The sequence below is a fragment of the Necator americanus genome, chromosome IV (genome assembly GCF_031761385.1).
Source record: "Necator americanus strain Aroian chromosome IV, whole genome shotgun sequence".
NCBI classification, from domain to species: Eukaryota; Metazoa; Nematoda; class Chromadorea; order Rhabditida; family Ancylostomatidae; genus Necator; species Necator americanus.
This window is the reverse complement of record NC_087374.1, coordinates 2,833,040-2,856,609: the sequence shown is the minus strand read 5'-3', so window position 1 is coordinate 2,856,609 and position 23,570 is coordinate 2,833,040. Positions and strand designations below refer to the sequence as shown.

At 37.6% G+C, this 23,570-nt stretch overlaps 2 protein-coding genes across 4 annotated transcripts; one reads left to right on the top strand and one right to left on the bottom strand.

Moving 5' to 3' along the window:
• Positions 1–742: 742 nt before the first annotated feature.
• Positions 743–5,260, top strand: RB195_000242 (uncharacterized protein; the record flags this gene model as incomplete). Its single annotated transcript, XM_013448957.2, has 10 exons — positions 743–818; positions 1,349–1,470; positions 1,751–1,842; positions 2,347–2,463; positions 2,902–3,013; positions 3,407–3,557; positions 4,112–4,275; positions 4,366–4,510; positions 4,577–4,666; positions 5,115–5,260. The coding sequence occupies 10 exons, from the start codon at positions 743–745 to the stop codon at positions 5,258–5,260; spliced, it is 1,215 nt and encodes a 404-aa protein (XP_013304411.2).
• A 1,471-nt stretch (positions 5,261–6,731) lies between these two features.
• RB195_000241 (uncharacterized protein) lies at positions 6,732–20,747 on the bottom strand (the record flags this gene model as incomplete). 3 transcript variants are annotated; one of them, XM_064196478.1, is made up of 13 exons in its annotated part: positions 6,732–6,848; positions 6,906–7,015; positions 8,368–8,484; positions 9,152–9,293; positions 10,528–10,589; positions 10,748–10,854; positions 12,131–12,174; positions 12,249–12,363; positions 12,427–12,518; positions 14,107–14,224; positions 14,714–14,788; positions 14,865–14,968; positions 16,230–16,292. In XM_064196478.1, 13 exons carry the CDS (start codon positions 16,290–16,292, stop codon positions 6,732–6,734), a joined length of 1,266 nt encoding a protein of 421 aa, XP_064052358.1. The 3 variants fall into 3 exon arrangements, with proteins under 3 accessions (XP_064052358.1, XP_064052359.1, XP_064052357.1); XM_064196476.1 differs by lacking the exons at positions 6,732–6,848; positions 6,906–7,015; positions 8,368–8,484; ... (1 more) ...; positions 10,528–10,589; positions 10,748–10,854 and adding exons at positions 20,147–20,249; positions 20,603–20,747 and having other exon boundaries at positions 12,073–12,174; positions 16,230–16,302; XM_064196477.1 differs by lacking the exons at positions 12,131–12,174; positions 12,249–12,363; positions 12,427–12,518; ... (2 more) ...; positions 14,865–14,968; positions 16,230–16,292 and having other exon boundaries at positions 10,748–10,805.
• Positions 20,748–23,570: the final 2,823 nt, after the last annotated feature.

The window sequence follows — 23,570 nt, the reverse complement described above, 5'->3', positions numbered from 1 at the left end:
ATTAAAGCATTAATAGTTCAAGCTCTATCTTCCTTTTTTCATCGTAGCTTTAGCCTACATGTGATGGGTCCTCGATGTCTAACGCTTAGGTTCAGGACGCCGACTGACTTAGCTATTTACTTCTAACATTGACCCGTAGATTGAATTGTCATCCTCCCAAATGCTTTTCTTTTTTTTTGAAGTAGGAAATCCATTTGTCGGTTAAAAATTGAAATTAATTTATCTTTGTCTTTTTTAATTGATCTTGCTGCCATATTCATTTTTAATAAGTTATACGCGAGGTCGTTAAGTAATTTTGTTGGCTAACGTTTGGGCAAAATAGCCTTCTTCAGAACGATTAAATTGACAAAATTATTTAACAGCCTCGTTAAGAGCTCATTAAAAATACGACATCTTACTATGCCATGGTTCATAGAGAGAGAGAGAGAGAGAGAGTATGGGATCTTTGATAACAACTCTCCGTTTCGTCACTCTGAGCTGCCTTCGAGTTATACTTGGGCCAAAACTACATGAAGCACGGAGAGTTGCGTAAGCGGCGCGGTTTAGCGTAGCGGTGAGGATCCAGGGAGGACCCTCACTAGCACCATCCATCGCTGTAGTTCGCAACAGTCCCACCTCGATTTCTACCGCCATCTCCACCGCCCCGGTTCTACCGTAACCGCTTACGCAACTGCACCAAGCTTCATCTCGTTTGACCCTGTTAAAGTTTCCCCACCAGAACATTTATAGATTGACAGCTCCCATGAAACATTCGTTGACAAAGGACCAAATCTCGAGATATAGTCGCCAGCTATTGATACAAGACTTTGGAGTAAAAGGTAAGGTTTGCATGGATTGCGCTGAAATTCAATAGTGTATTGGTAGTGGATGGGTGTAGCACAGTAGTAAGTGTAATACTGTATAGTCGTTAGTCATTGCATAGACTGCAAACGCGTATAGTAGGGCCAAAACGACACGAAGCACGGTGCGACTGTGTAAGCGGCTGCGGACGATGCGGAGCGGTATAGCGCACTGGCTTACGCAATTAGGACGCGGTTAGGATCGAGTTAAGCAGTAGAATTGAAATCGGGAAGCGGTTAGGAACGAGTAGGGATCTTCGCTAACACAATCCATCGCTGCAATTTACGATGGTTTCACCCCGGTCCCAACTGCTGCCCCAAATGCGCCGTTTCGAGCGCGTACGCAAATGCACTATATATATATATATATATATATATATATAATATCCCCAGATTGAAATCGAATTTTGAGCACCCCGAATGAATTGATTAGCGCCAAGTACTTTGTTCTTTTATTTTGCATGTATTTTATTTGTTTGTAATTAGGAACGTTGAATTACTGCCTTAAGGACAGGAAGGAGTATGCTCGGCAAAGGTGCTGATTGTCGGTGCTGGTGGCCTTGGATGTCCTGTCGCTATGTACCTAGCTGGTGCGGGAGTGAAGACACTGGGCATCATTGACTACGATGAAGTAAGTGGCTGTATTCACAGTTTTTTTTTTTTAATTCCAGTTTCTAACTTCCTTCCAAACAGTGGAACTGTAGTCGCCAGGTTTAATTTGCATTTTGTCCGAATGTAGGCGCCTCTTATGTTTCAAGTTACTCGCTTTTTCGTTTCATTTACTTATTTCCTACAGGCTATTCAGTTTTCTACTACTATCTAAAGTCACTTCAAACGTCATAAACAGGCTGCAGGTTTCGCTGAGGGCTTATTTTTGCATTTGTCTACAAATGTAGTAAATCCTTGCCTAGGTCGCGTTGGATAACCTCCACAGACAGGTGGCCCATAAAGAAAGATCACTTGGGATGCCAAAAGTGGATTCACTTAAGGAATCTATCAGCGAGTAAGTGTTTGTTATAGAATTTGCCGTAGTCATATTGTAAACAGTCAAATTAGTGTATAAACGGTCTAGATGGTTGGTGAAAATGAAACTAATATTACGATAATAATAACTAATAAAACTAAATAAACTAATATTACGATAATAATGATATAACGATTAGAGAGTCTCTGATGCGCATCAGTCGTCCTTGTCTTCTTTTTTTTTTGTGATATTTGTATATTGGAACATTATGTCTAGTATTCGTCACTACACCCGCTTTTCGTTTGTTCCAAATTTTCATCTACTGTGCGACGCTGCGAGATAATTCAGCGTCCCACTTTCGCAGGACAGTCTACCGCTCCGTTTCGAGCGCAGCCGCTTGCGCAATTGCACTAAACTTGAGAGTAGTTTTGATCCGACTGTAACTATGGTACATGTATAAGTTTCGTTTCCATTGACCATCTTGAAATGCTACGTTTTCCTTTCTAAAAACCTTTCATTTTTGAAGTCATTTTCTATTTCTAGGCTCAACAGCACTGTTAATGTTGTTGTTCACAACATCGTTCTAAACAAGGAATGTGCACTTGATGTTATGAGGCCTTACGATATCGTGGTGGACTGTTCTGATAATCCTGCTACGAGGTATTTTTCATGAACGCCTTACATGTTGCACATGAAAGAAAAAATCGATGAAGTGGAACTAATTGAGCCGCTGGAATTTTTCGTTGTCGGGTGACTCCATAATATGCATAATTTTCCCTACTGGTAGCTTCTATCAACCTAGCAAAAAGTAAAATCTTCAGTAGACCCAATGTGTTTGGGTTCTCCCTTCTTTAGGACATCTTTTTTCATTTTCTCTTCCGCGTAAGCATTTATTGCACATCTTTGGATATGCACAATCCCATCAGCAGTGGTTCAGCCTGTCACCGCTTTCTTATCATCGCATACGCAGTTCAAATGGGGATAAACCTTGAAATTGGCCTAATGCCAAAACCGCAGAGTGGAATGTGTCTCTGTAGAGCCATCCATCTTTTTTCGTCGAATTAAATTTGAGAAGTTCTGTGTTACTTTCAATTCTAGGTATCTTACCAATGATGCATGTGTTATTCTCAATAAACCGTTGGTAAGTGGAAGTGCACTGAGATGGGAAGGCCAAGTAACTGTTTACAACTATGTCGACGCGAACGGGGAAGTGAGTTCATCCAGTTACAATATTTTTGTCCAGTCTTCCATTCGTGATGCATATTCGTGTGCAATGAAAAATTTTCAACTGAATTTCTTCATGGTACTTTTGAACTAAACTTCTGTCCTCCTTGACATGGACGCTGTTAGGCTATTTTTCGTTGTGCCAAGCTTTGAAATTGATGATGAAAATGCGAAGAAAACAAAAAATCGATGCAAGCCATCAAAGCACAGCCCTATTTAACTCATTGGTATTTTTACAACAAGGGCAGGGGAATCTCTATTAGTTCACATTCGAAGAGTACAATTATTCAAAACTCGACTTCTTTGTTTAGTAGGACTTGAGTTAAACAAATTTCTTCCCTCTCTTTTCAAAGAATTAGAAAGATAAATTCAATTTTAGAGAGGTCCGTGCTACCGCTGCCTCTTCCCGGTTCCCACAAATCCAGCTCACGTTACTAACTGCAGTGAAGGTGGTGTACTTGGGCCTGTCGTCGGTGTTATTGGTAGTCTGCAAGCACTAGAAGTTCTAAAAATTGCTGCAAAACTTAAACGTAAGTTTCAAATGATTGAACAAATGTAAATACCTAGTACTTGTGAACCGTTTTTGTTCCATCCACGGATTTATCACGAAATTAACGATGTTCTGACCAGGAAAAGAGAGACTTCGGAGTATAGATTACGAGTAGGAGCGTGATCACGCTCAATTCTCCCTTATCGTGCTGAAAAACGGCTTTGGAAATGGTCTTGGTGACCGTTTCTTCTTATAACGCACTTTAGAACGCCCCATCATTCGTGCACGCACCGGTTTCCTCAGCAGTTTATGTATTGGTTTTACTTGAATACGCTGGTGAGCGACCTCATTCACTTTTTGCCCTCGCTTGCGGCTCGTGTGCAAGGCTGGCGTGTTCTACTGTGTCTCGTAATAAAGGAAGGTCAGTAAGACCGTTTCCCCTTACCACTTTTCAAGACGATTAGGGAGAGTTGAGCGTAGTCATCTTCATACTTGTAATCCACGCCTCAAAACCTATCTTTTCCCGGGGAAATCCCAACATAGTCATTTTTCTGGAGCGCTGTCTTTAAGCTACTTTTTATTTCCATGTTTCAGCCAGTTTCGCTTCGAAGTTATACATATTTGATGGGAAATTCGGTACTTCACGCACAGTTGCTATTCGACAGCGAAATAAAGAGTGTTGTGTGTGTGGTGATAACCCAACTATTACGGAACTTATCGACTATGAAAATTTCTGTAGCTCTGGTGCATGCGATAAGGTGTAGTGTGGTTTTTTCTCTTTGAAATCTAACAGCAAAATTGTTGCTGACGTACGGTATTGTATAACTGAAGATTGATTTGTCTTTCAGGTACAAAGTCTAAACATTTTACCTCTGACTGATAGAGTTTCTGCATCCGAATTCTCTCATATTAGAGGCTCTGGTCAAACAATGGTCCTAGTAGACACACGACCTCCTCATGAGTTTGCGATCGCTTCTATCCAGGAGGCTAAAAGTTTATATGCAAATCCGTAACAACTCAGTTAGTTTAGTACTACGCTTCGATTATGTATTCTTTCAGATCTCACTTTAGATGAACTGCGTCGGCTCCACCCCACAAGTATACGTGAAAAGCTGAGTCTGAAAGGTGTAGAGGAAAGCCATGGGGAAGGTACATCTTGACTTACTACTTTATGTATTTTTATTTATTTGTTTGTTTTATGTACATTATGTTGAAGAATATACACACTTATACACACTGTGTTCATTCTTTTTCTTAGTGCTGCGGCGATAAGCCTTAGAATACTTTTTACTTAAGGCGTAAGAGATTACAAGGTTTTCTCCTTGAGTGACCTAGTTTCAAACGTTGTTTGCTGCCGTTTTATGTTTGTCAATCATGTTTATCTTTGCTTCTGACATGCGGGATCTCGTCTGCACTCTTTTTTCATGAATTTTGAGTGATGAGTAAGAAGGAAGTAGAAATGAAGAAGCAAAACATTTTTCCTGGAAGAACTATCCCTTTGTCTTTTCAGAAAATTGTCTTTTCCGCCTTTTTAAGCTGTATTGATTGAAACTCGTACTCGTAACGTATCAAACATAAAGATAATTTCGCTTTTTAGTATACGTGATATGTCACCGTGGGAACGATTCTCAACTTGCTGTGGAGATTCTTAAAGAAAAACTCAAACCACTACGTGTACGTGATATCCAAGGTGGATACGAAGCGTGGGCAACAGAAGTAGATCAACAATTCCCTCGTTACTAGCTGCATATTTCGATACTTCTGGGCTTGCTGCGCTGCATGCACTATCCAGCTTATGGAAAAGTTTCTTTGATGTCACATGGACAAGGTTTTCATAGAATTAGGACCCGAAATCTAAGAAACGGTTTCCAAAGGCGCATTTACTGGCACAGTTGAGTTCCGGGTAGTTCGCATCTTTATGCTCTTGTTTTGTTTGAGATAGTTGATGTGATCAACAGTAAGTTGCAGATTATGATTTATCGCACGTACGTAAAGATCGGAAACCTTACTTGTTAACGCAAATCGTTGTTCTTGTTGTTGTTTCCCATATTTTCCATTTTTATATGTTCTTACGCTTCGTTTCTGCAATTTTAGAATAATGAACACGTTTTTCCTAACAAATTTACGCAATACAACATTGATGGAACATTTACAACGCAATTGGTTTGACGGTGGGATGGTATTTTTGAAATCGGAAGCAATCAATAGAAATGCTATCGTATGAGGTTTTGAATGTTGCTAGCACATTTTGAAGAATCTGTGCATATTTTATTGTTAGAACTTTAGCACTCGACTAAATGACTGCTGAGAAAAGACTGAAGTATCACCTAGTTATCGAAGTACGAGTAGGTCAGAGTATATCAACGAAAAAAGAATAATTTTAAATAAGAACAGAAATAAAAAAGGTAATAATGAGTCGAATAGAAAAAACAGCATCAGAAACGGTCCAACTTTGTTCGCTGTCGCCTCTTCACCACATCCAGAGCATGGATCGAAAAGAGCATGATCGATTGCTTTTGATCAACAGTGGATAAGCTCGCGGCTAGTTCTCGACATCCAAAGGACTTGCGGAGCGATTCTCTTTGCCATTCTAGGAACATGATATTCGTATATCTAGTACAAGTAGGTTAATTTCCGTATACTTTCTTCCGATTTTAGTACTACTTTTATATCACTGGGGAGGGCGTAGCGCAGTCGGCTAGAGGTCCGTTGTAGCCGCACGGTCGATGGTTCGAAACCGCCCCGGTGCCAACCAAGCTTTTCATCCCTTCGGGGTCGATAAATTGGTACCAGACTTGTTTGGAAGGATAAAAACACTGACTTAACCCATCGGCTGGCTTCCGCAAGTCATTTTTATAAAACAAAACGCGTTCCAAGACCTCAACGATTAGGAACTGAAGTCAAATCCGTTGGCGCATCTCAAGTGAGCGGATTCTCGGAGACTTTATCCTTTATCCTTTAAAACAGTAACGAACTGGTAACGAGATGATAGTAAGTAATAAGAAGAGAAGAGCAACAGCACAATTATGGATTATGGATGTAATGGTGTAGTACTAGCAATGAAATCGAGCAGATATATGATTCAGGATTCATTCAGGATAATCATTTTGAAAAGCAAGAAAAACACACGACCACATAAACAAAGTCTGTCTCTAGTAATTAATATGTTTTCTTCATTATTCATAGGTGCTCCCGTAGATTTCCGCCCCACGCCTTAACCACTTTGGCTGGGTGCCTCTTCATTCTCTTTTAAGGTCTCCATATTCAAACCAGGCAAGAGGAATGTAGCTCCAAAACGTCCTGAGGTGAAGTATGGTTGTCCGTTCTTGTCCTAAATGTTAATTTTGAGAGTGTTTGAGGGTTATTTCCTGAAGCACTTACGGTGTACCTTCAATTTATCGACAGTGACTCTATTGTTTATTTCACCTGCGGGAAATCCAGTTTGTTTCCCGTACTCACGCATTTCGTTGATTTCGTTTGCCACCACGCCATCTGCTTCTAAATTAAATCATTTGAAGTTGCTAAGTAATTTCAGTCACGGACACTATCCAGCGTCTTAGAGATCTAAGCACAAGGATTCTGTCAAGAGGATTGAAAACAGCGTATACAGATTTTTTTCGAATTTTTTTTTTGGGGGGGGAGGTTCGGAGACAAATACTTCTGCACTATAAGAACCTCCTGCAGAAGCTTTAAAATTATGAAAAGCTATTGAATGAGTCTGGAAAGTATATAAGGATTTGCGACTACAAGTAAATTATGTTGAGTTGAGTGCTCAGGACGAATTTGTACCTCCTTTCCTTCATTTTTCATCGTATGGGTACTATTGATACGTAAACCGAGTGGCTTTTCGCTATGACTTAAATAGCATTGACGAATTATTGCATAAATGCATCACCCCACGAATCTGGGGTGGTACGGATTTCAGATGGGTTATGTCTATGCGGGGTCGTAGCTGGTGGGGAAGAGGGTGATTCGATCCATTTCTTCTTAATTGACGTAAAAAATGGCCCGGAAGATGCGGCGCGTGCACAAGGCTGATGCGCTCCAATCGAACTCTCGTGGAAAATAGCCCCACGAAACGCTCGAATTCGCATCTTCCGGGCCGTTTTTTCACGGCGATTAGGAAGAAAGAAGCCATGAGGTGATGTCACATGGTTTAATTGTATTTTACTGTAAATGAAAGGCGGACTAACGAACTCTTTCAAAAATCTCCTCAAACATAGTTTACCCTGTTAACATCTTGGATGTTGAGGGGAATCTATATGTTTTTTTTGACAATTCAAGCTTAGTATAGTATATAGTCCGGTCAAAATGACATGAAGCTCGGCGCAGTTGCGTAAGCGGCTGCGCTCGAAGCGGCACTGTGAAGATGTGACGGTTCGGATCGATATGGGACCATGGCAAGCTGCAATTTGCAGCAATGGTGCCAGCAGACGTTCCACCTCGACCCAAACCGCTACGCTACACCGCGCCGCTTCGAGCGCGGCTGCTCACGCAACTGCACCATGATTCATTTCGTTCAGGCCCGACTATACTTTAGTTCGACACCTGTTGTTTTCGCACACGCATGCTCTCGTGAATTTTGGGAACGGTAAAAATACACATTGCAAACTTATATTCTATTTCGCTATAGGATTTTCTCGTACGGAAGATTTTCTTGTAGCTCCTCTTCACATTGTTACATCCTACCCAAGCATGTTCTAATTTCTATGGAAATTCCGGATTTTTTCGTGCCAATGATGCTTGAAATAAATGGTGCTCTCGTTGTTTCATGGAATCATGAAGGAAGCGAAGCAAATAAAGGAACGTTTCGTTGAAATCTGGAATTTTTGTTTTGTATTCAACTGTACCATCTGGACTTTGTTCATCGTCGACACGTTCAGCATCCGCTTCAGATGCCTCATCCTTCGGTTCCGCTTCCTGTCTGTTGCTACGTGTAAAATCGGAACCACCAGTTTCTGGAAGTCCTGGAAGAGAATGTATTGCACAAATATAGTAAGGTCAAAATGAAAGATGGCGCAGTTTCGTAGGCGGCGCGGCAGCGGTTGGAATCGTGATGAGACCCTCGCGAAATGCAGCGATGGTGCCAGCAAAGCTTCAACCGCGGTCCTAACCGTTACGCCCCACCGCGCCGCTTTGAGAGCAGCCGCACCGTGGTTCGTGTTGTTTTAACCCAACTACAAATTTCTTCATTGATAAGATGTCATTGTATATCTAGGTAGGAGATCTACATATATACATGTATGTACATACTCGATGCGAAAGAAAAAAAAATCCACAATTTCTTGGACATTTGCCGAGAAACCTGACAAGTTATAGTAGCGCCAAAACGACATAAAGCACGTACGTAATTGCGTACGAGGGTTCTCTCGAGGCGCTTCGGTGGAGCGTAGCGGCTAGGACCGTGGTGAACTCCTTACTGGAACTACCCATCGCTGCAGTTTGCGACGGTCCCACCTCGGTTCCAACTGCTGCCTCCACCGCGCCGCTTCGAGCGCGAACGCAAACGCACCGCAACTGCGCTCGTGATTCATATCGTTTTGACCTATAGAACAAGAAGATTTACGGTGTATTTTCCTGTACAAATCCTATTTCATTGTCATGAAACTAAAGCATTCATATATTCGGTCTTACCTTTCGGACGTTTTTTCGATTTTTTCTTTTTTTCTACAGCTTTCTTCTTTCCTTTTTTGCTCCCTTTTGTTTTATGGCCTGTCTTCTTTTTCTTATTTTTTGATCTTGAAGGTTTCTTTTGTTTTGGTCTCTTGCGAGACCTCTGAAAAATCGGCATCGAAATGCAGGTTGAAGGAGTTGGAGAACATTGGCATCGAAATGAAGATAAAAGAAGTTTGGGAACCATAAAAACCGTATTTTTATGACATTGTCTGCAAGAATATCGAAGAGCGGTCGCTGTATTCAAATGTTTCATCCCATTCGGATGTTTTTTCATATGAAAACAAAGTAGTCGCCCTGTTTCATCTATGTGTTTTCCCAAATGTTTTGCACGAAACTAAATAGACTACACCGTAGACCATGGAGTCGCCTTCCTTGACAAATAAATATATTAAACAGTCTTGAGTAAGACGGAAGCGACTGTACATTCTATTTCGAATTCACTGCTTTCTGAGATTTGTGGGAGACACTTCCATAACTCTCATTCGGTCCTCGAGACCGCACCTTACCGGACTAACCCTTGTCGTTCAACTCTAGTCGTCGGTTTCAAGAGGTAAGCAAGAATTGATCTTTTTCGAGTTAGCTGCCGTGGAGTATTAGTTAGCTGCCGTGGAATATTTTCCTTTCCCAGTAAGACTTGGCCCTCCCGATACATTATCAATGTAATCGTTAGAAGTTCCGGTAGGTTAACCGCATTGATCCGGCCCTGGACATCAGATGTCACTCTTACGGTCATCCGAAAAAATGTTTCCAATGACAGATCTCTTGGTTTTCCAAGAGAAAGTTTTGTAACCATCGTTTCTTCCATCTACGAATGAACCAGTGCATTTCGACGTTAAGAAAGGAAGGAAATTTCTTTTAGTTTCGCTAATCTTATATAAATGTACTACTGGTTTAGGGGCACACAAACAAGTGTCCATATCGTTTTGAATGGACATACAATGCAATAGTCATCAATTTAACAGCAGTAGAAGAAAAATTTTTGTCCAAGGATAGGTCGCATTTTGTACTTGACCTATCTGCTGGTTTGGGGACTAGCTTTACCCCATGGTCAAACCACTGACTCGTCCGTAATAGTTCCCAGTGATACTATCTCGTGATACCTGGGAAGTTTATTTATTTATTTAATCACATACACCAATGGTGCACCAGAAAAGAAAGATTTAAAAAAATGGAACACATTGGAAGTTGTCTGGAAACTATATAGAGAGATTTATTCCTTGGTCGAAGTATCTGAGCTCTTCAAACTTCGAAATTTTCAACTAACTGCTATCTTTGAAAACATTCAACCTGATTTACAGTTGTTTAGCGCAAGTACCGTAAGAAAAATGACAAACCGGCTTTGTTCCAGTTCTCCGTCTTGGAGGTCTAGGGCGTGGCCTTCCGCCGCCTCGTTTTCCTTCAACATTCATTTTCTCATATTGTTCAATGTTGTACGGTAAAATAACGGTTTATCGTAAAATTATGTGTTTAATCTGTCATTGCCATAAATAGTTTCTTCACATTTAGAGTGAATTATTCTTGTCTGCATAAATTAGATTTGAATTTGAGATTCACCTGCCATAATTGTGCATACAAATATCGACATAACCAGCTTCAGAAGGATAATCAACATTTCGCCGGCAGATCCGAAAAGGAACGTTGATGAAATGAAACCTACCTGCCTATAATAAAAAGGTTATATCCGTACTGGCTGGAAAGTAAAATAGCATCTACTGCAATAAAGATAAAGACATAATCACTTTTTGTTCGAGGAAAGCAAAAGATGTGGATCCGGATAGATCTAAATGGGAGATTTTCCTCTTTTATTTGCTTAGGTTTTCCGTATAGATCTGAAGGGAAGATTTCCCCTGTATTTTTTTCGTATAAATTTTAGTTTCCGAGTTCCCGACGAAGATAGAAATAGAACGATGGGAAAGACGAGATCTACATCAACTGATTTTGATATTACAATTTTTATATAATTATGAAGATTTGTAAAACTGTCTTGAGAAGCGACATGGGTTTGTGTTTTTTTTTTTACTCTACTCTTTTTCTTGTGCGATAAGAACAATAGGGAAAAATTTAATTTTTCAAGCTTCTTCTACTTTCCATTAATCTCTCGTGACAATCTCCCTACACCTTCTGCATGAAATCCAGAATTTTCAAATGAACTCTTGCCTATGCACCACAAGTTGTGTAAACAGAACCGAAAACAAATGGGGACCAAGTACCTTATGCTAATTTAAAGGCATCACCCCACGAATCTGAGGTGGTACAGATTTCAGGTGGAGTATTCGTATACGGGATGGGAGACTACGGAGAGGGAGGTGATTCCGTCCATTTCTTCCTAATTCCCGTAAAAAAACGGCCCGGAAGATGCGGCGCCGCACAGAGCTGGCGCGCTCTAATCGAACCTCTTGTACAAAATGGTGCGCCAAAACGAATGAAGTCGTATCTTCCGGGCCGTTTTTTACGGCAATTAGGAACAAATGGACGGAATCCACCCCCTCTCCGTAGTCTCCTATCCTGTATACGGATACTCCACCTCAGATTCGTGGGGTTATGCCTTTAAGGTGAAGTTTTTTTTTCGCAGCAATAGATCGAATTATTTTGATATGCAAAATCACTGAAACCCAGAAAGTAAGACAATCTTCTACAGCGTTTTTTTTTTCTTCGACTGAATAGGCCCCATATAGAGATTTTATATTATCGTAGAACTGAACAATTATTTCTATTTAGAAAAAAAAACACACATGCTCGTCATATTTTCCACATATTATTCTTCATTTAACCAGCAATCAGTTGTGTAGAACTGTTAAAGAATCACAAGCAACACATAGGCACAACAGTAGCAAACAACGATTAGAAAAAAAATACAATAATACTCAATTACAGTTCAATTACGCAATTTGTGAAGGATTATCTGATTGTCTTGGAACTACCTCTTTCCAAACGAACCAACAATTCATGGCAAAAGTAAGAACGCAAACCCAATCGCAGAGCTGCAACAAATTATAGATATATTAATTCCGTAAAAATTTGGAGAAAATTTCAGAATGATCACTTATTGACTTACAACTGATATCACCAGTTTTCCGTTGTTCACATTTCTTGACAATTCCAAGGTTGAATCGGGAGCGTCTTTCCAAAAACGACTATTCCCTTTCATTAGTTCCATGATACGCTCCTCACTGAATCAGAGGGTTGAGCTCGATAAGATTTCTTAAACGTACATAGAATAAAAATTTACTCACCCTGTAGAATAACCTAGAGTATTTGATCCAGCCCACCATGTTGCTGAGCAGAAGAAAAAGAGAATGAAGAAAAGAGCGGTCAAAGCAAGATCCTGAAATTGAAAAAAAAAAAGATTAGGAAGGAAGCACTACTGTACTGGCCTTAAATTCAAATTTTCTATACTGGATTGGGCTGCGAAGTGCAGCATCGTCAACAATTTGAAGGCAGTCACCAAAATACACCTTATCCTTTCCTAGATGTCCATTTGAAGAGATATAGGGATCGGAGTATACGAGAATGAGCGCGATAACGCTCAATCCCCCGTAATTTTTCTAAAAAAAAACAGCGTGGGAAATGGCCCCATTGGTCATGTTTTTCCTACGAGGCACGTCAGAACGCGACCTTTCCACACGCCTCTCTTTATCCAGCAGCTTATACATTGGTTTTCCTAGAAAAGGAAAAGAAACTTAATTGATAATTGACCGCTCGCTCACGCAATCGGCGTATCATTTTACTATCATTTTAACACTACCAATAGATACTAACACTATCATTTTACTCTTCCAAAGATCGATCCGCATCAAGGTCAATATATCCCTAGGGCAACTTCAGATGGGACTCAGCTCCTCTAATATATTTGTACAGTATATGTTTCCTTAAAAAAAGTTCCAGCTGTAGGTTTTGCGAGTTGTAGTTGAACTGAGTCGATATATCTTTTGTCTGCAAATTCAGTGATAATTTTCAGAAACTGTGGTGGAGATCAAACTGAGGCCAGTTATTAAAAAAAAAGGACGAAAAAGCTGTGGATAAATAAAAATGTAAATAAATATAAATGAAAAATATGTATGTAAAATAAATGTAAATATTTCCTCTGTACATAACCTTAGTCGTGTATAACCTGCAACGCTCGCTCGTTGACGCGGCGCGTGCGCAAGGAAGCGAAGCGTTTTCACGTACCTCGGAGGAAATTAAGCGATTCTCACGCCGTTGTTAGGACGATTATGTAAAATTGACCGGGACCGCACTTATATTTGTTGTGTAAAATTGAGGCAAAATTTTAGTGATCTCTGCTCCATCTTGTTTTTGTTTTATGTCACACCTGTAGGTGTTTTCAATAAATAAATATTTGTAATCTACATCCCAATCTCTATATTTTCCTTCAGACTTTCACACTATGTCAGTTTCGTGATGCGCTGCTTTTAAGGATCAATAAAGGTCAAATTTTTCAACCGTAGCTCTCTTTCTTTTGTCGAAACGTAGAGTTTCAACGGAGAAACTGTGGTTCTATTGAGTTTTTGATTGACATATTGATCTGTGTCATTCATATGAGAAAATGGACAACTAGATTCGATATTATTTGGAGAATTCAAAAAAAAATTACCTCAAAAATCATTAGTAATTAAATACACCAGCCATATTGAACGTTTCACAATATCCTATTACATTCTCCTATGAGTTTCTTCCCACTTTCTTTTTCTTACATTTCTATTTCTATTCATCAACAAAAGTATCTCTGTCAAAAGTTTAATACCCAAAATTGTAATGATCTTCGATTATTGATCGAATAAATTGTTGGTTCCTTCAGGTTAGAAATCAAGCGACTACGAATCAATGAATTGATGACCATGGAAAGAACCTTATTGGGACAACCCACTGTACAGTGGACATTTAGTTCCTCAAATTATTGGAATCAAACTCACTCCAAGGGCCAATCTCTTTTCCCCTTGATAAAGAGGCCAAAATACCACATAGGCGAAGGCAATGATGAGCACGTAAACCAGGGCGGCAACATTAACGAAGTAGAAAAATCCTGCACTCCTGAAATGGAACGATGTAACAGCGAATATAGGAAGATCAGCTACCGTAATCTGTCAGAAATTGTTGCGTTAATCATGAAACTTCATTAAGAGTAATGCTCGAAAGGATAAAGGATACGGTGTGCGTGTGTGACGTTAATCGATCCGCATGGGATGCGCCAAGACGTTCACTTCAATTCAGAATAGTTAAAGGGTTCACGAACGCGTAACTGGCCTACACAATGACTCGCAGGATATTCTTTTATTCCTTTGATGTTACTCCTCTCAATTACAGTCTTCTGATGTTTTCCATCATTCGTTGTGATGTAAATACATTTATAAAGTTTAATTATCCAAGTTTGAGATCGCAGTGGTCGATCGATGGTGTATCGATCCGTTCAAGAAGACCCGCTTGGCATCAAAAGAACTGCATAACCACCATATTAATACAAAACCAAATAACTTTTTATTTGTTGTATTTTTTTCAGTGCATGTAAAATGAATTGCTTACCCTCCAGCACCATCGTCAGATGTCCATAGTTTTGAAGTCGAATTCATACAATCTTCTATAGAAGCTCCAGCTAAGCTGAAGTGTTACTATAATTTCGTTTCAAAAAAAAAAACAAATAAAATATCAGGATTGAATGGAGCATGGAAATTACCTAAATGTAGACACCTCAGCTTTATGTGTACTGTTATTTGGGCAATTATAGTTGAGCGTTATATCCCAACTGTTCACAGCTGCTATAGCTATGACGATGAAAACCTAAAAAAAAAATTAGCTGTTGGCAGAAGCAAGGAATTGCAAACAATACCTCGAAAATTTTTTAAATGATATTTTTGCTTCCTAAAAAAAAACAAGGTTGACGTTAGCTATGTGAGTATGTAATCTGCTGGAACATAATTAATTTAAAAATTGCAGTTCATAAGGTCTCTTATGATAAAACCGTGACCATATCTTTTGATTATGGTCTCATTCCTCTACGGTTATGGATCAGAAGCTTCTCTGTGAGAGTTTTATGGTGAATATTTGATACAAAGAAGGATCTAGAATTAAGCGCAAAGATTGGGACCGGCGAGTCAGATATCATCTAATGCTGTGAATCTGGTGGGACCCAATAGATTGTTTCACCGACGCCAGAATAACATGGGTCTAACAGAGTGAGGCTGTGGTGCACTCACGCAACTAGTGGGTCCCACCAGATTCACAGCATTAGCTTCTTGTCATGAATATTCGCTTTGACCGTTGAGGTTGATGCACGGCCGGGCTGACTTCGCTTTGTTCTGCGCTTTCGGTTGTCGGTGCGGATCCATTTTTGCTTCCTCGTCATGATTCGATGCAGAAAACTCTTCCGATTTTGCTTCCGAGCAGTTCGTCGCACGTAAAAAAAACGGCGCTCGATGTTTCTTAGCTTGAGTTCAGGTTAATTTCTTAAAATCGCTAATTGAGTCACTCCCAAGGTTTCAGCAAGCTTTTCTTGAGTTTCGCGTGAATCTTGATCTAACGAAGGCTCCATCTCAGCGTCTTTAAAGGCATCACCCCACGAATCTGAGGTGGTGCAGATTTCAGGTGGAGTATTCGTGTACGGGATCGGAGGCTATGGAGAGGGAGGTGATTCCGTCCATTTCTTTCTTATTGCCGTAAAAAACGGCCCGGAATATGCGGCGCCGCACAAGGCTGGCGCGCTCCAGTCGAACTCCCTGTAGGAAAAAATGCGCCAGAACGCCTGAAGCCGTATTTTCCGGGCCGTTTTTTTTTTACGGCAATTAGGAAGAAATGGACGGAATCACCCCCCTCTCGATAGTTTCCCATCCCCTATACGAATACTCCACCTGAAATCCTTTCCACCTCAGATTCGTGAAGTGATGCCTTTAAACTTTACAGACGTTCTTTGACAAAGTGATCATCACAAGAAGTTTGACGGCTGTCGTGGCTGTCCATTAAACCTTCAGGCTGCTATGAAAAGATGAAGCACAGCGAGGAGTGCCGGGAAAATTTTTCAGAAAACGAGGGAAAAAAAACTCACAAATTCAACAACACGTATAATCCCGAGTGGATATTTGAATATAGAAAGATTCAACGTGGGCATCTTGTATGAGCTGCAACAACGAGAAGAATATAAAATGAAAAGATTTAAGTTTTGTATTCACGACGAAAAAAAAAAAGACGAGAAGAGAAAAAAACGGCGCATTATCAATGCAAATAGGACGAAAATGTAGTCAATGTGAGAATCAAGGAAAAGATAAGAAAAACGTCGCAAAAAAAAAATCAATTACAATGCATTAAAAGTGAACGCGAAAATGCCTGCCCGATCCTGAAGTGAAGCAAAAGATGTAAGCGACCAACGAATGTACGACTTTGCCTGGAGTAAAGGGAATAAATAAATATAAATATGCAAATAAATAGCGAAGAGAATATCAAAATTAGTTTGGTTTTTGTATTTTTTTTTTTTGGTAACGAATAGTCGCGCATATCACGGTGTACGGTAACTCTGCGCAGATTGAAAGAATAAAAAAAAAGTAGGAACGGAATCCTGCTGGGAACCACGGCGAAACATTCCAAGCGTAAGAAAAATTCAAAAAGAAAAGTGGAAAGAAAAAGGAAAAAGTAATAAAAAAAACATTGCTTTGAGAGACTAAACTGAGAAACAGAAGTTGGAAAATAAAATATAAATAATAAATAAAAGAGAATAACGAATTTTTCACTGCTGTACTGTACTGTACCGTACTGTAGTCTGTGGGACTATAGAAAAGAAACTGAGAGATTTTACGAAAAATCAGAAAGAATATCCAGACGCTAAATCATGACAGCTAATTCTAATAAGCGGATCTTTAAAACATTTGGAGTATTTGTGATTAAAAATTTACACAAAAAACATATCTATTCATTTAGTAGTTAGAAAAAAGGACTAAAGAAGCGACGAAAAAGAGCTGTACGCTACGTCGAGGTTTGGATCGCTTAGAATAGTCCAACTATAGAATGGAGAGAAGTGAAACTCATTTAAAACCTGTTTGTGACTCAAAATAAAATCGCTTTAATGTGCCTACATAGGTTAGTTTTTAATCCTTCGATTTCTTCGATTTTTCAGGACCATGTAGTTGATTAAAATTTTGATTAGGGAATGCACAGCAATTAGGCACGAGTTACTGTATAAGTATTTAAACCTCTTCAATTTTGCGAATCTAAGTGAGCTTCTCTAAATTAGAACTCGAAACTTACACATATTACTCCTGAACCGGTAGAAGGAAGTTTCTTCCAGTTAAATATGAGAAAATCACAAAAGATTAATGTATGATCTCCCTTCCGGAGAGGTTCACACTGATTTGCACAGATTTTATTTACTTCTAGACACATTCTACAATAAGTCCAAGAAAAGCTAATCAAAACAGCAGATTTTTCCTGTTGTATTCCTCAAACTCAATAGATTTTATTCTGGGAGAACTTTTTTCGTAAACTTTTCAAGTCTTTTTTCCTTTTTTTAAATTCTCCATGTTTCAATCGATGTCCCAGCGTACAGCACAAATCTCACGAACGATTTCACCATCTCTATCACATCGATTAATTGCTGAGGACTGAATGAATCGAAAATGATCAATTTTTGTCAACTTGGCACTCCATTAAAAGTAAATGATTGAAAAAATTGACTATAAATAAAATTTAGAGAACTTCAAAGAATTTCTTGTAGAGTGAAAAATTCTCAATCGCACGATATGGAACATTTTGGGAATACTTTCTATTTTTACGTGAATTTTCACCTTAGAAAATGACGCTCACGATTTATTCCTTAACCAAATAGGTGTCAAGTTACAGTAATTGAGTATAAATTACATTGATTGAGTAGAAAAAGAGGCTTAAAATTTAAAATAGTCAAGTAAAAAGTAAATCACTGCGACTTAAGCATTTATGTAAGCAGATGGCACTCGTGCCGATAAGGATACAATGAAATGTCGAAGTCATAATATGACGTGTATTTCCTGGAGCACAAATATTGGAGTACAATATTCGAGTGCAAATATTGAAAGGTGCTACAGCAAAATTAGTGGAATTAAATTTTTTCATCAATTAAATCCTGAATACAGCAGTGCTTGCTAATGGACTTATGGATATCACAGAAAAAACGCGCTAATCTTCATAAGAACAGCTTTTTAACCTCATTTGCAAAAGGTGGAGAAGGTAGGTGGAGGTGGGAAGTAAAAGAGAGGATGAGGAACAGTAACGTAGTTTAAACGTTCTCAGAACTTCTTGAAACCCCGTCATATTTCTGCTTATGTTTTCTATGAGTGTGCGTGTGAAGTTTTTAGATGGGACCTTCATAAGCGTGACGTTTCGGCATTTTCGCCTTTCGCCAACGCACACTCATAGAAAACAAAGAACGGCCATGTATTTTTCCTTCACGAAAAGTGCACCTATGCGACCGCACAGCTTTCATTTTGCGGGAATTCCTTTTCTTTTCTTTCCATTTCTTTGTTCTATGGGTATAACGAAAAATTAGAAATTATTTCTATTAATCAAGAAAAAAAAATGTCTTGTAAGTTCAGTCATTTACTGTTGATCATTTAGCCAAATAATGATAATGAAGTAATGAATAAGTAAGCAATAGAATAATGAGATTTCGTATTTAACGTCAGAAAAACTAATAACTAATTCAAAAATTAGCAGAAATAATTATAAAAAAGATACTGTAATAACACTAAAAAACCGTAAGAATTAACAGAAAAACAAGAAACAGGGGAAAAAAAACATTTCCACTACTGTAAGAATTAGAACGTTATTGCATCTTGATTGAACAAAAAATATCCAGATTTCTCTTCGGATGAAAATAAGAATATAAAATATATAAATATAAATGTAAATAATATAAATAGCAATTTAAATGGAGAATCAATATTGCATCCAGGATGTGATAGAAATAGGAAAAAAAAAACACGACAATATTTTCACAGAAATTCCATCATCCAAAAAGGTAAACACTTACATAGTTACGGTACAGGTCGTTGCTTTTTTGGGGACTGTGACAATTCAGGAAATAGGACTAAAACATGTATATGCATATGTGTTTGTATATGTATATGTATATGTATATGTATATGTATACAATGTATGCTGCTGTAAAGAAGACTTAATTGTTCCTTACTTAGGTTCTCGTTCTTTTTTTTGTTTTTTTTCTTTTCTTATGGCTGAACGTTTTAAAATTTAATTAAATTATTACCTCAATCAAAAACATGTATTATTGTTATTTACTATTACAGCTATTATTACTTCACTACTAGTTGTATTATTACTACTACGAAAAATGATAAGCATGCCCAATTTCACACAAAAAATGGGACTGAAGTTAATTGTTCGGTATTGGGTATTATATTAATTAATCAAAATCAATTTTTATAAAATAATTGGTTTGTTCGGTTGACTAAGCCAGACAAGAGGTTGTAAATAGGTAATTACAAAATAATAAATTAAAAAACAATTAATTAGTAACCACAAATATTAAGATAGTTAATTTTTGTATCAATTGGGTATTTTTAGCAAAAATGTCGCACTAAAATGACAATAATCACAATAATTTGATAATAATAATATAATTATAATAATAGAATAATACCATATAATAATTAATTTACAATAATTTTGATAATAATAATAAGAATTCTGGCAATTGTGACGTAAACATAGCGATGAAATAAAGAAATAATAAAATAATACAATACGCAATGATCGTTACTATAATGATATTTAAAAAATTAACTAATAAATTTAATAATAAAATGAAACAATAAAAATAATGAAATAAATTAATATTTAATACGTAATAATATGTAGTAGTAGTAGTAGTAACAGCACAAACGACAACAACAATGAAACCTAAAATGAAATAAAATAAATTAATAAAGTTAGTAAAAAAATAAAATAATAAAAATAATGAAATAAATTCATATTCAATACGTAATAATATGTAGTAGTAGTAGCAGTATAAACGGCAGCAGCAATGCAGCGGCAGCAGCAGCAGCAGCAGCAGCAGCAGCAGCAGCAGCAGCAGCAATGAAACCTAAAATGAAATAAAATAAATTAATAAAGTTAGTAAAAAATAAAATAATAAAAATAATGAAATAAATTCATATTCAATACGTAATAATATGTAGTAGTAATAACAATATAAACGACAACAACAATGAAACGACAACAACAACAACAACAACAACAACAACAACAACAACAACAACAATGAAATCTGACAATAAAATAAAATAAATTAATAAAGTTAATAAAATAATGAAATAATAAAAATAATGAAATAAATTAATATTTAATACGTAATAATACGTAGTAGTAATAACAATACAAACGACAACAACAACAATGAAACAAAAACAACAACAATGAAATCTGACAGAAGGCTACCTTCTAAAACACTACATATGTAAGCAGTACGACAGAACGCAGCTGTTCCTACAAGAACGTGGATGCGATGCCATGCGGAGGGCGAACACGGAGAAAACGCAAATAATCTACGGGGACACAGCGCTATGCAGAATACTGTTGACATCGTATCTATATCGATAAATGTGCTGTTTTCGCAAGTGCACAGTAAAATATTTTTTTTTTTATCAAAACAACAACAAGTAGAATCACAAAATCACATCACAGGTAAAAACGGTTGAAAAAGAAAGTTTTGTAGAAAATGTAGAAAATGTAGAAAAACACTTGGAGACGGTTGAAAAAGAAATCTTTGTAGAAAATGTAGAAAATAGTTCGGGGGCCATTCAACTCATAAAGAAGATTAATTTAAGGTTTCTCCTAGAAGGAATGAACTCTACACCTCTAGGGTAATTCGGAAAATATTTATGTTTTTAGTTCTCAACAATCGTCAACCATTACTAACGCCAGTTCCTCTGAAATCCGCTTCTCCTGTGTTTTGATACGAAAAAAAATCAGGCTAAAATGTAATTGGAGACTTAGTGGCATATTTATTTCTGGAAATGAACAACTAACATACACAATTAGGGCCCTAATAACTGAGAATTAGTCCTAGAGGATCTATGATACGTAAGCTAAAGTCACTACGAGGAAAAAATAGTATAGAATATCAAGAAACAGGGCACCCCCAACCATATTTTCCCAAAAAAAAACTATTTAAATTATTCAAAAAAAAGAATTGAAAAGGTAAATGTTAAAAAATAATAATTTCCAATTATGAAGTTAACTTGATAGTTCTTTATAGTTGGGGGAGGGGCACTCGATTGTGCACTTATTTCTGGAAGTAAACAATTGAATCCCTAATATCGTCCCTAAGACCTAAGCATTAATCCTAGAGGATCTACGACATTGAAGCTAAAATCACTAAGAGAAAAAAGGAAGATAGAGCTTCCAGAAACAAGAGACAGGTTAAATAGCTCTTCAACTACATTTTCCCCAACTATTGTATCCAGGAATAACTCCGAAGAATCTCACTGTGTGATGGATTCCTGACCAGAACAATGATGACTGAAAACGACAGAAAAGGAAAAGAAGGAAAAAAGTGACGTGTGCCAGGAACTGGTACAACGGCAATAAATTATCGTACGCTCCGGAAAGAATAAAAATAAAAACAATGCCGAAATAATGTTGTTTTCGTCCATATTTTTCCCAATTTTTCTATAAATTTAGCCATTTGTTGAACAGAATAATGAAAAGAAAGATTAAGAACAATAATGAAATGAATAAATGAAAGAATAATAATGTCTTACGCGTTTAGCAAGCGAAAAAAAAGAAACTCCAGAGAAATGCGATAATAAGGAAGCCATCCACGTATGTTAGTGAATGGACGTAATCAATAGAGTGGAAAAAAACGCTATCACATAGAATTTCAACATCAAAATGCGAGATGACGGCATTTTTTCATAAAAACTAGTGGAATGTCCGTTAAATGGTGTGCAATTCTAATCGGACGTTTTTTGCATTAAAAAAAATAGATCGCATATTCTATATTTAATATCTTTTAACAATAAAATTGATCTACGAAAAAATTTCATCGATTTAATATAGGTGCAAAGCATGAAATATCAAAAATATAGAATATGTACTATAAATAATACACGATGATACTATAAGTTAGGTTAGTTGGAATAATTACTCGATAAAATAAAAATATACACAAATATATAAATACAAATATAAAATAAATAATTCCACGATAGGTACGTTGAGGTTGACGAGGTATTGCACTCACATGACCATGCCTAGACGCATGACTCTATTTGTGGAAACGATCACTTTTGAGAAAAAAATGTCCTTGACGCGATAAAAATGTTGAGGAGCGTTGAAAATTCAAAAAAAAAATCATCGAGAGAACAAAAAAAACAAAATAGTCCCATTTAAAGATTTGTGCAGGTTTTGATCTCGGTTTCAGGCCGTCAGGTTCTTATAAAAAAAATCTTTGCCACTCATAGGTGTGCTACGTGGTGATCTGCTCCGCTAGATCTTTGATCTGAACTGAAGTGATCTTTCAAGAAATGAGGTAAACACCGGCCGATCGGTGTTGTCCGCTGAGTTCGAAGCCTAACGTTCGAATGAATGCTTTCTGTGGGTGGATGAGGCGCGATGGGTGGATCAATCACTGATGGCTTGGATTTTTCCAGGCTTTCACAAAGGTGACGTAACGTCGAAATGTCTAGCTGTTCATGAAGATCAATCTTAGCTACATTTCAAAGAAATCAATAAAAAGCAACAAGTAATAAAAAAGCGTCGAGGAAATTTCCGGAAAATATTTTTTTTATATTCATATATTTTATTATATATATTGTATTGTATTTATATATTTTTGGCACACGCTCAATGATTGTGGACGGTCTCCTTGATGTAAGATTATGTGGAAAACACGAGAACGACATGGAATCGAACGAAAATCAATTGATTTGATCAAATCGATCAATTGGAAATTGAAGTGATCACGAGAACGACTTGAATGTGAACGAAATTGGTTGGATTTGATTATTTTCTTTAATAATCCTCGTGTACAGCTTCTCGAAAATCAATACGATCGATTTGATGAATTGGATCAATCAGAATGAAGTGAACACGATCGAATACAATAGACAGGTGCACAGTTCGAAGGATTGCTGGCATTCTCCACTATGCATAATCCTATCGTGTGGGTGGAATCATGGAATGGGAAAGAGTGGAACGGAGCGGATTCAATGGCGAGGAGAAAAAGAGATCTTCCAGAAATTCCAGAAGAAGAAATTGATACGGCATGAAGTTGACTCTCGGATTGGGTCTGAATAGACCCTAGCAGAAAAAAAAAGAAAATAAAAAATAGTAATAAAAGAGAAAGAGAAAATACGTAAATGTACGTAACAACTAGCAAAGGTGGTTGCAGTCGGTCGAACTG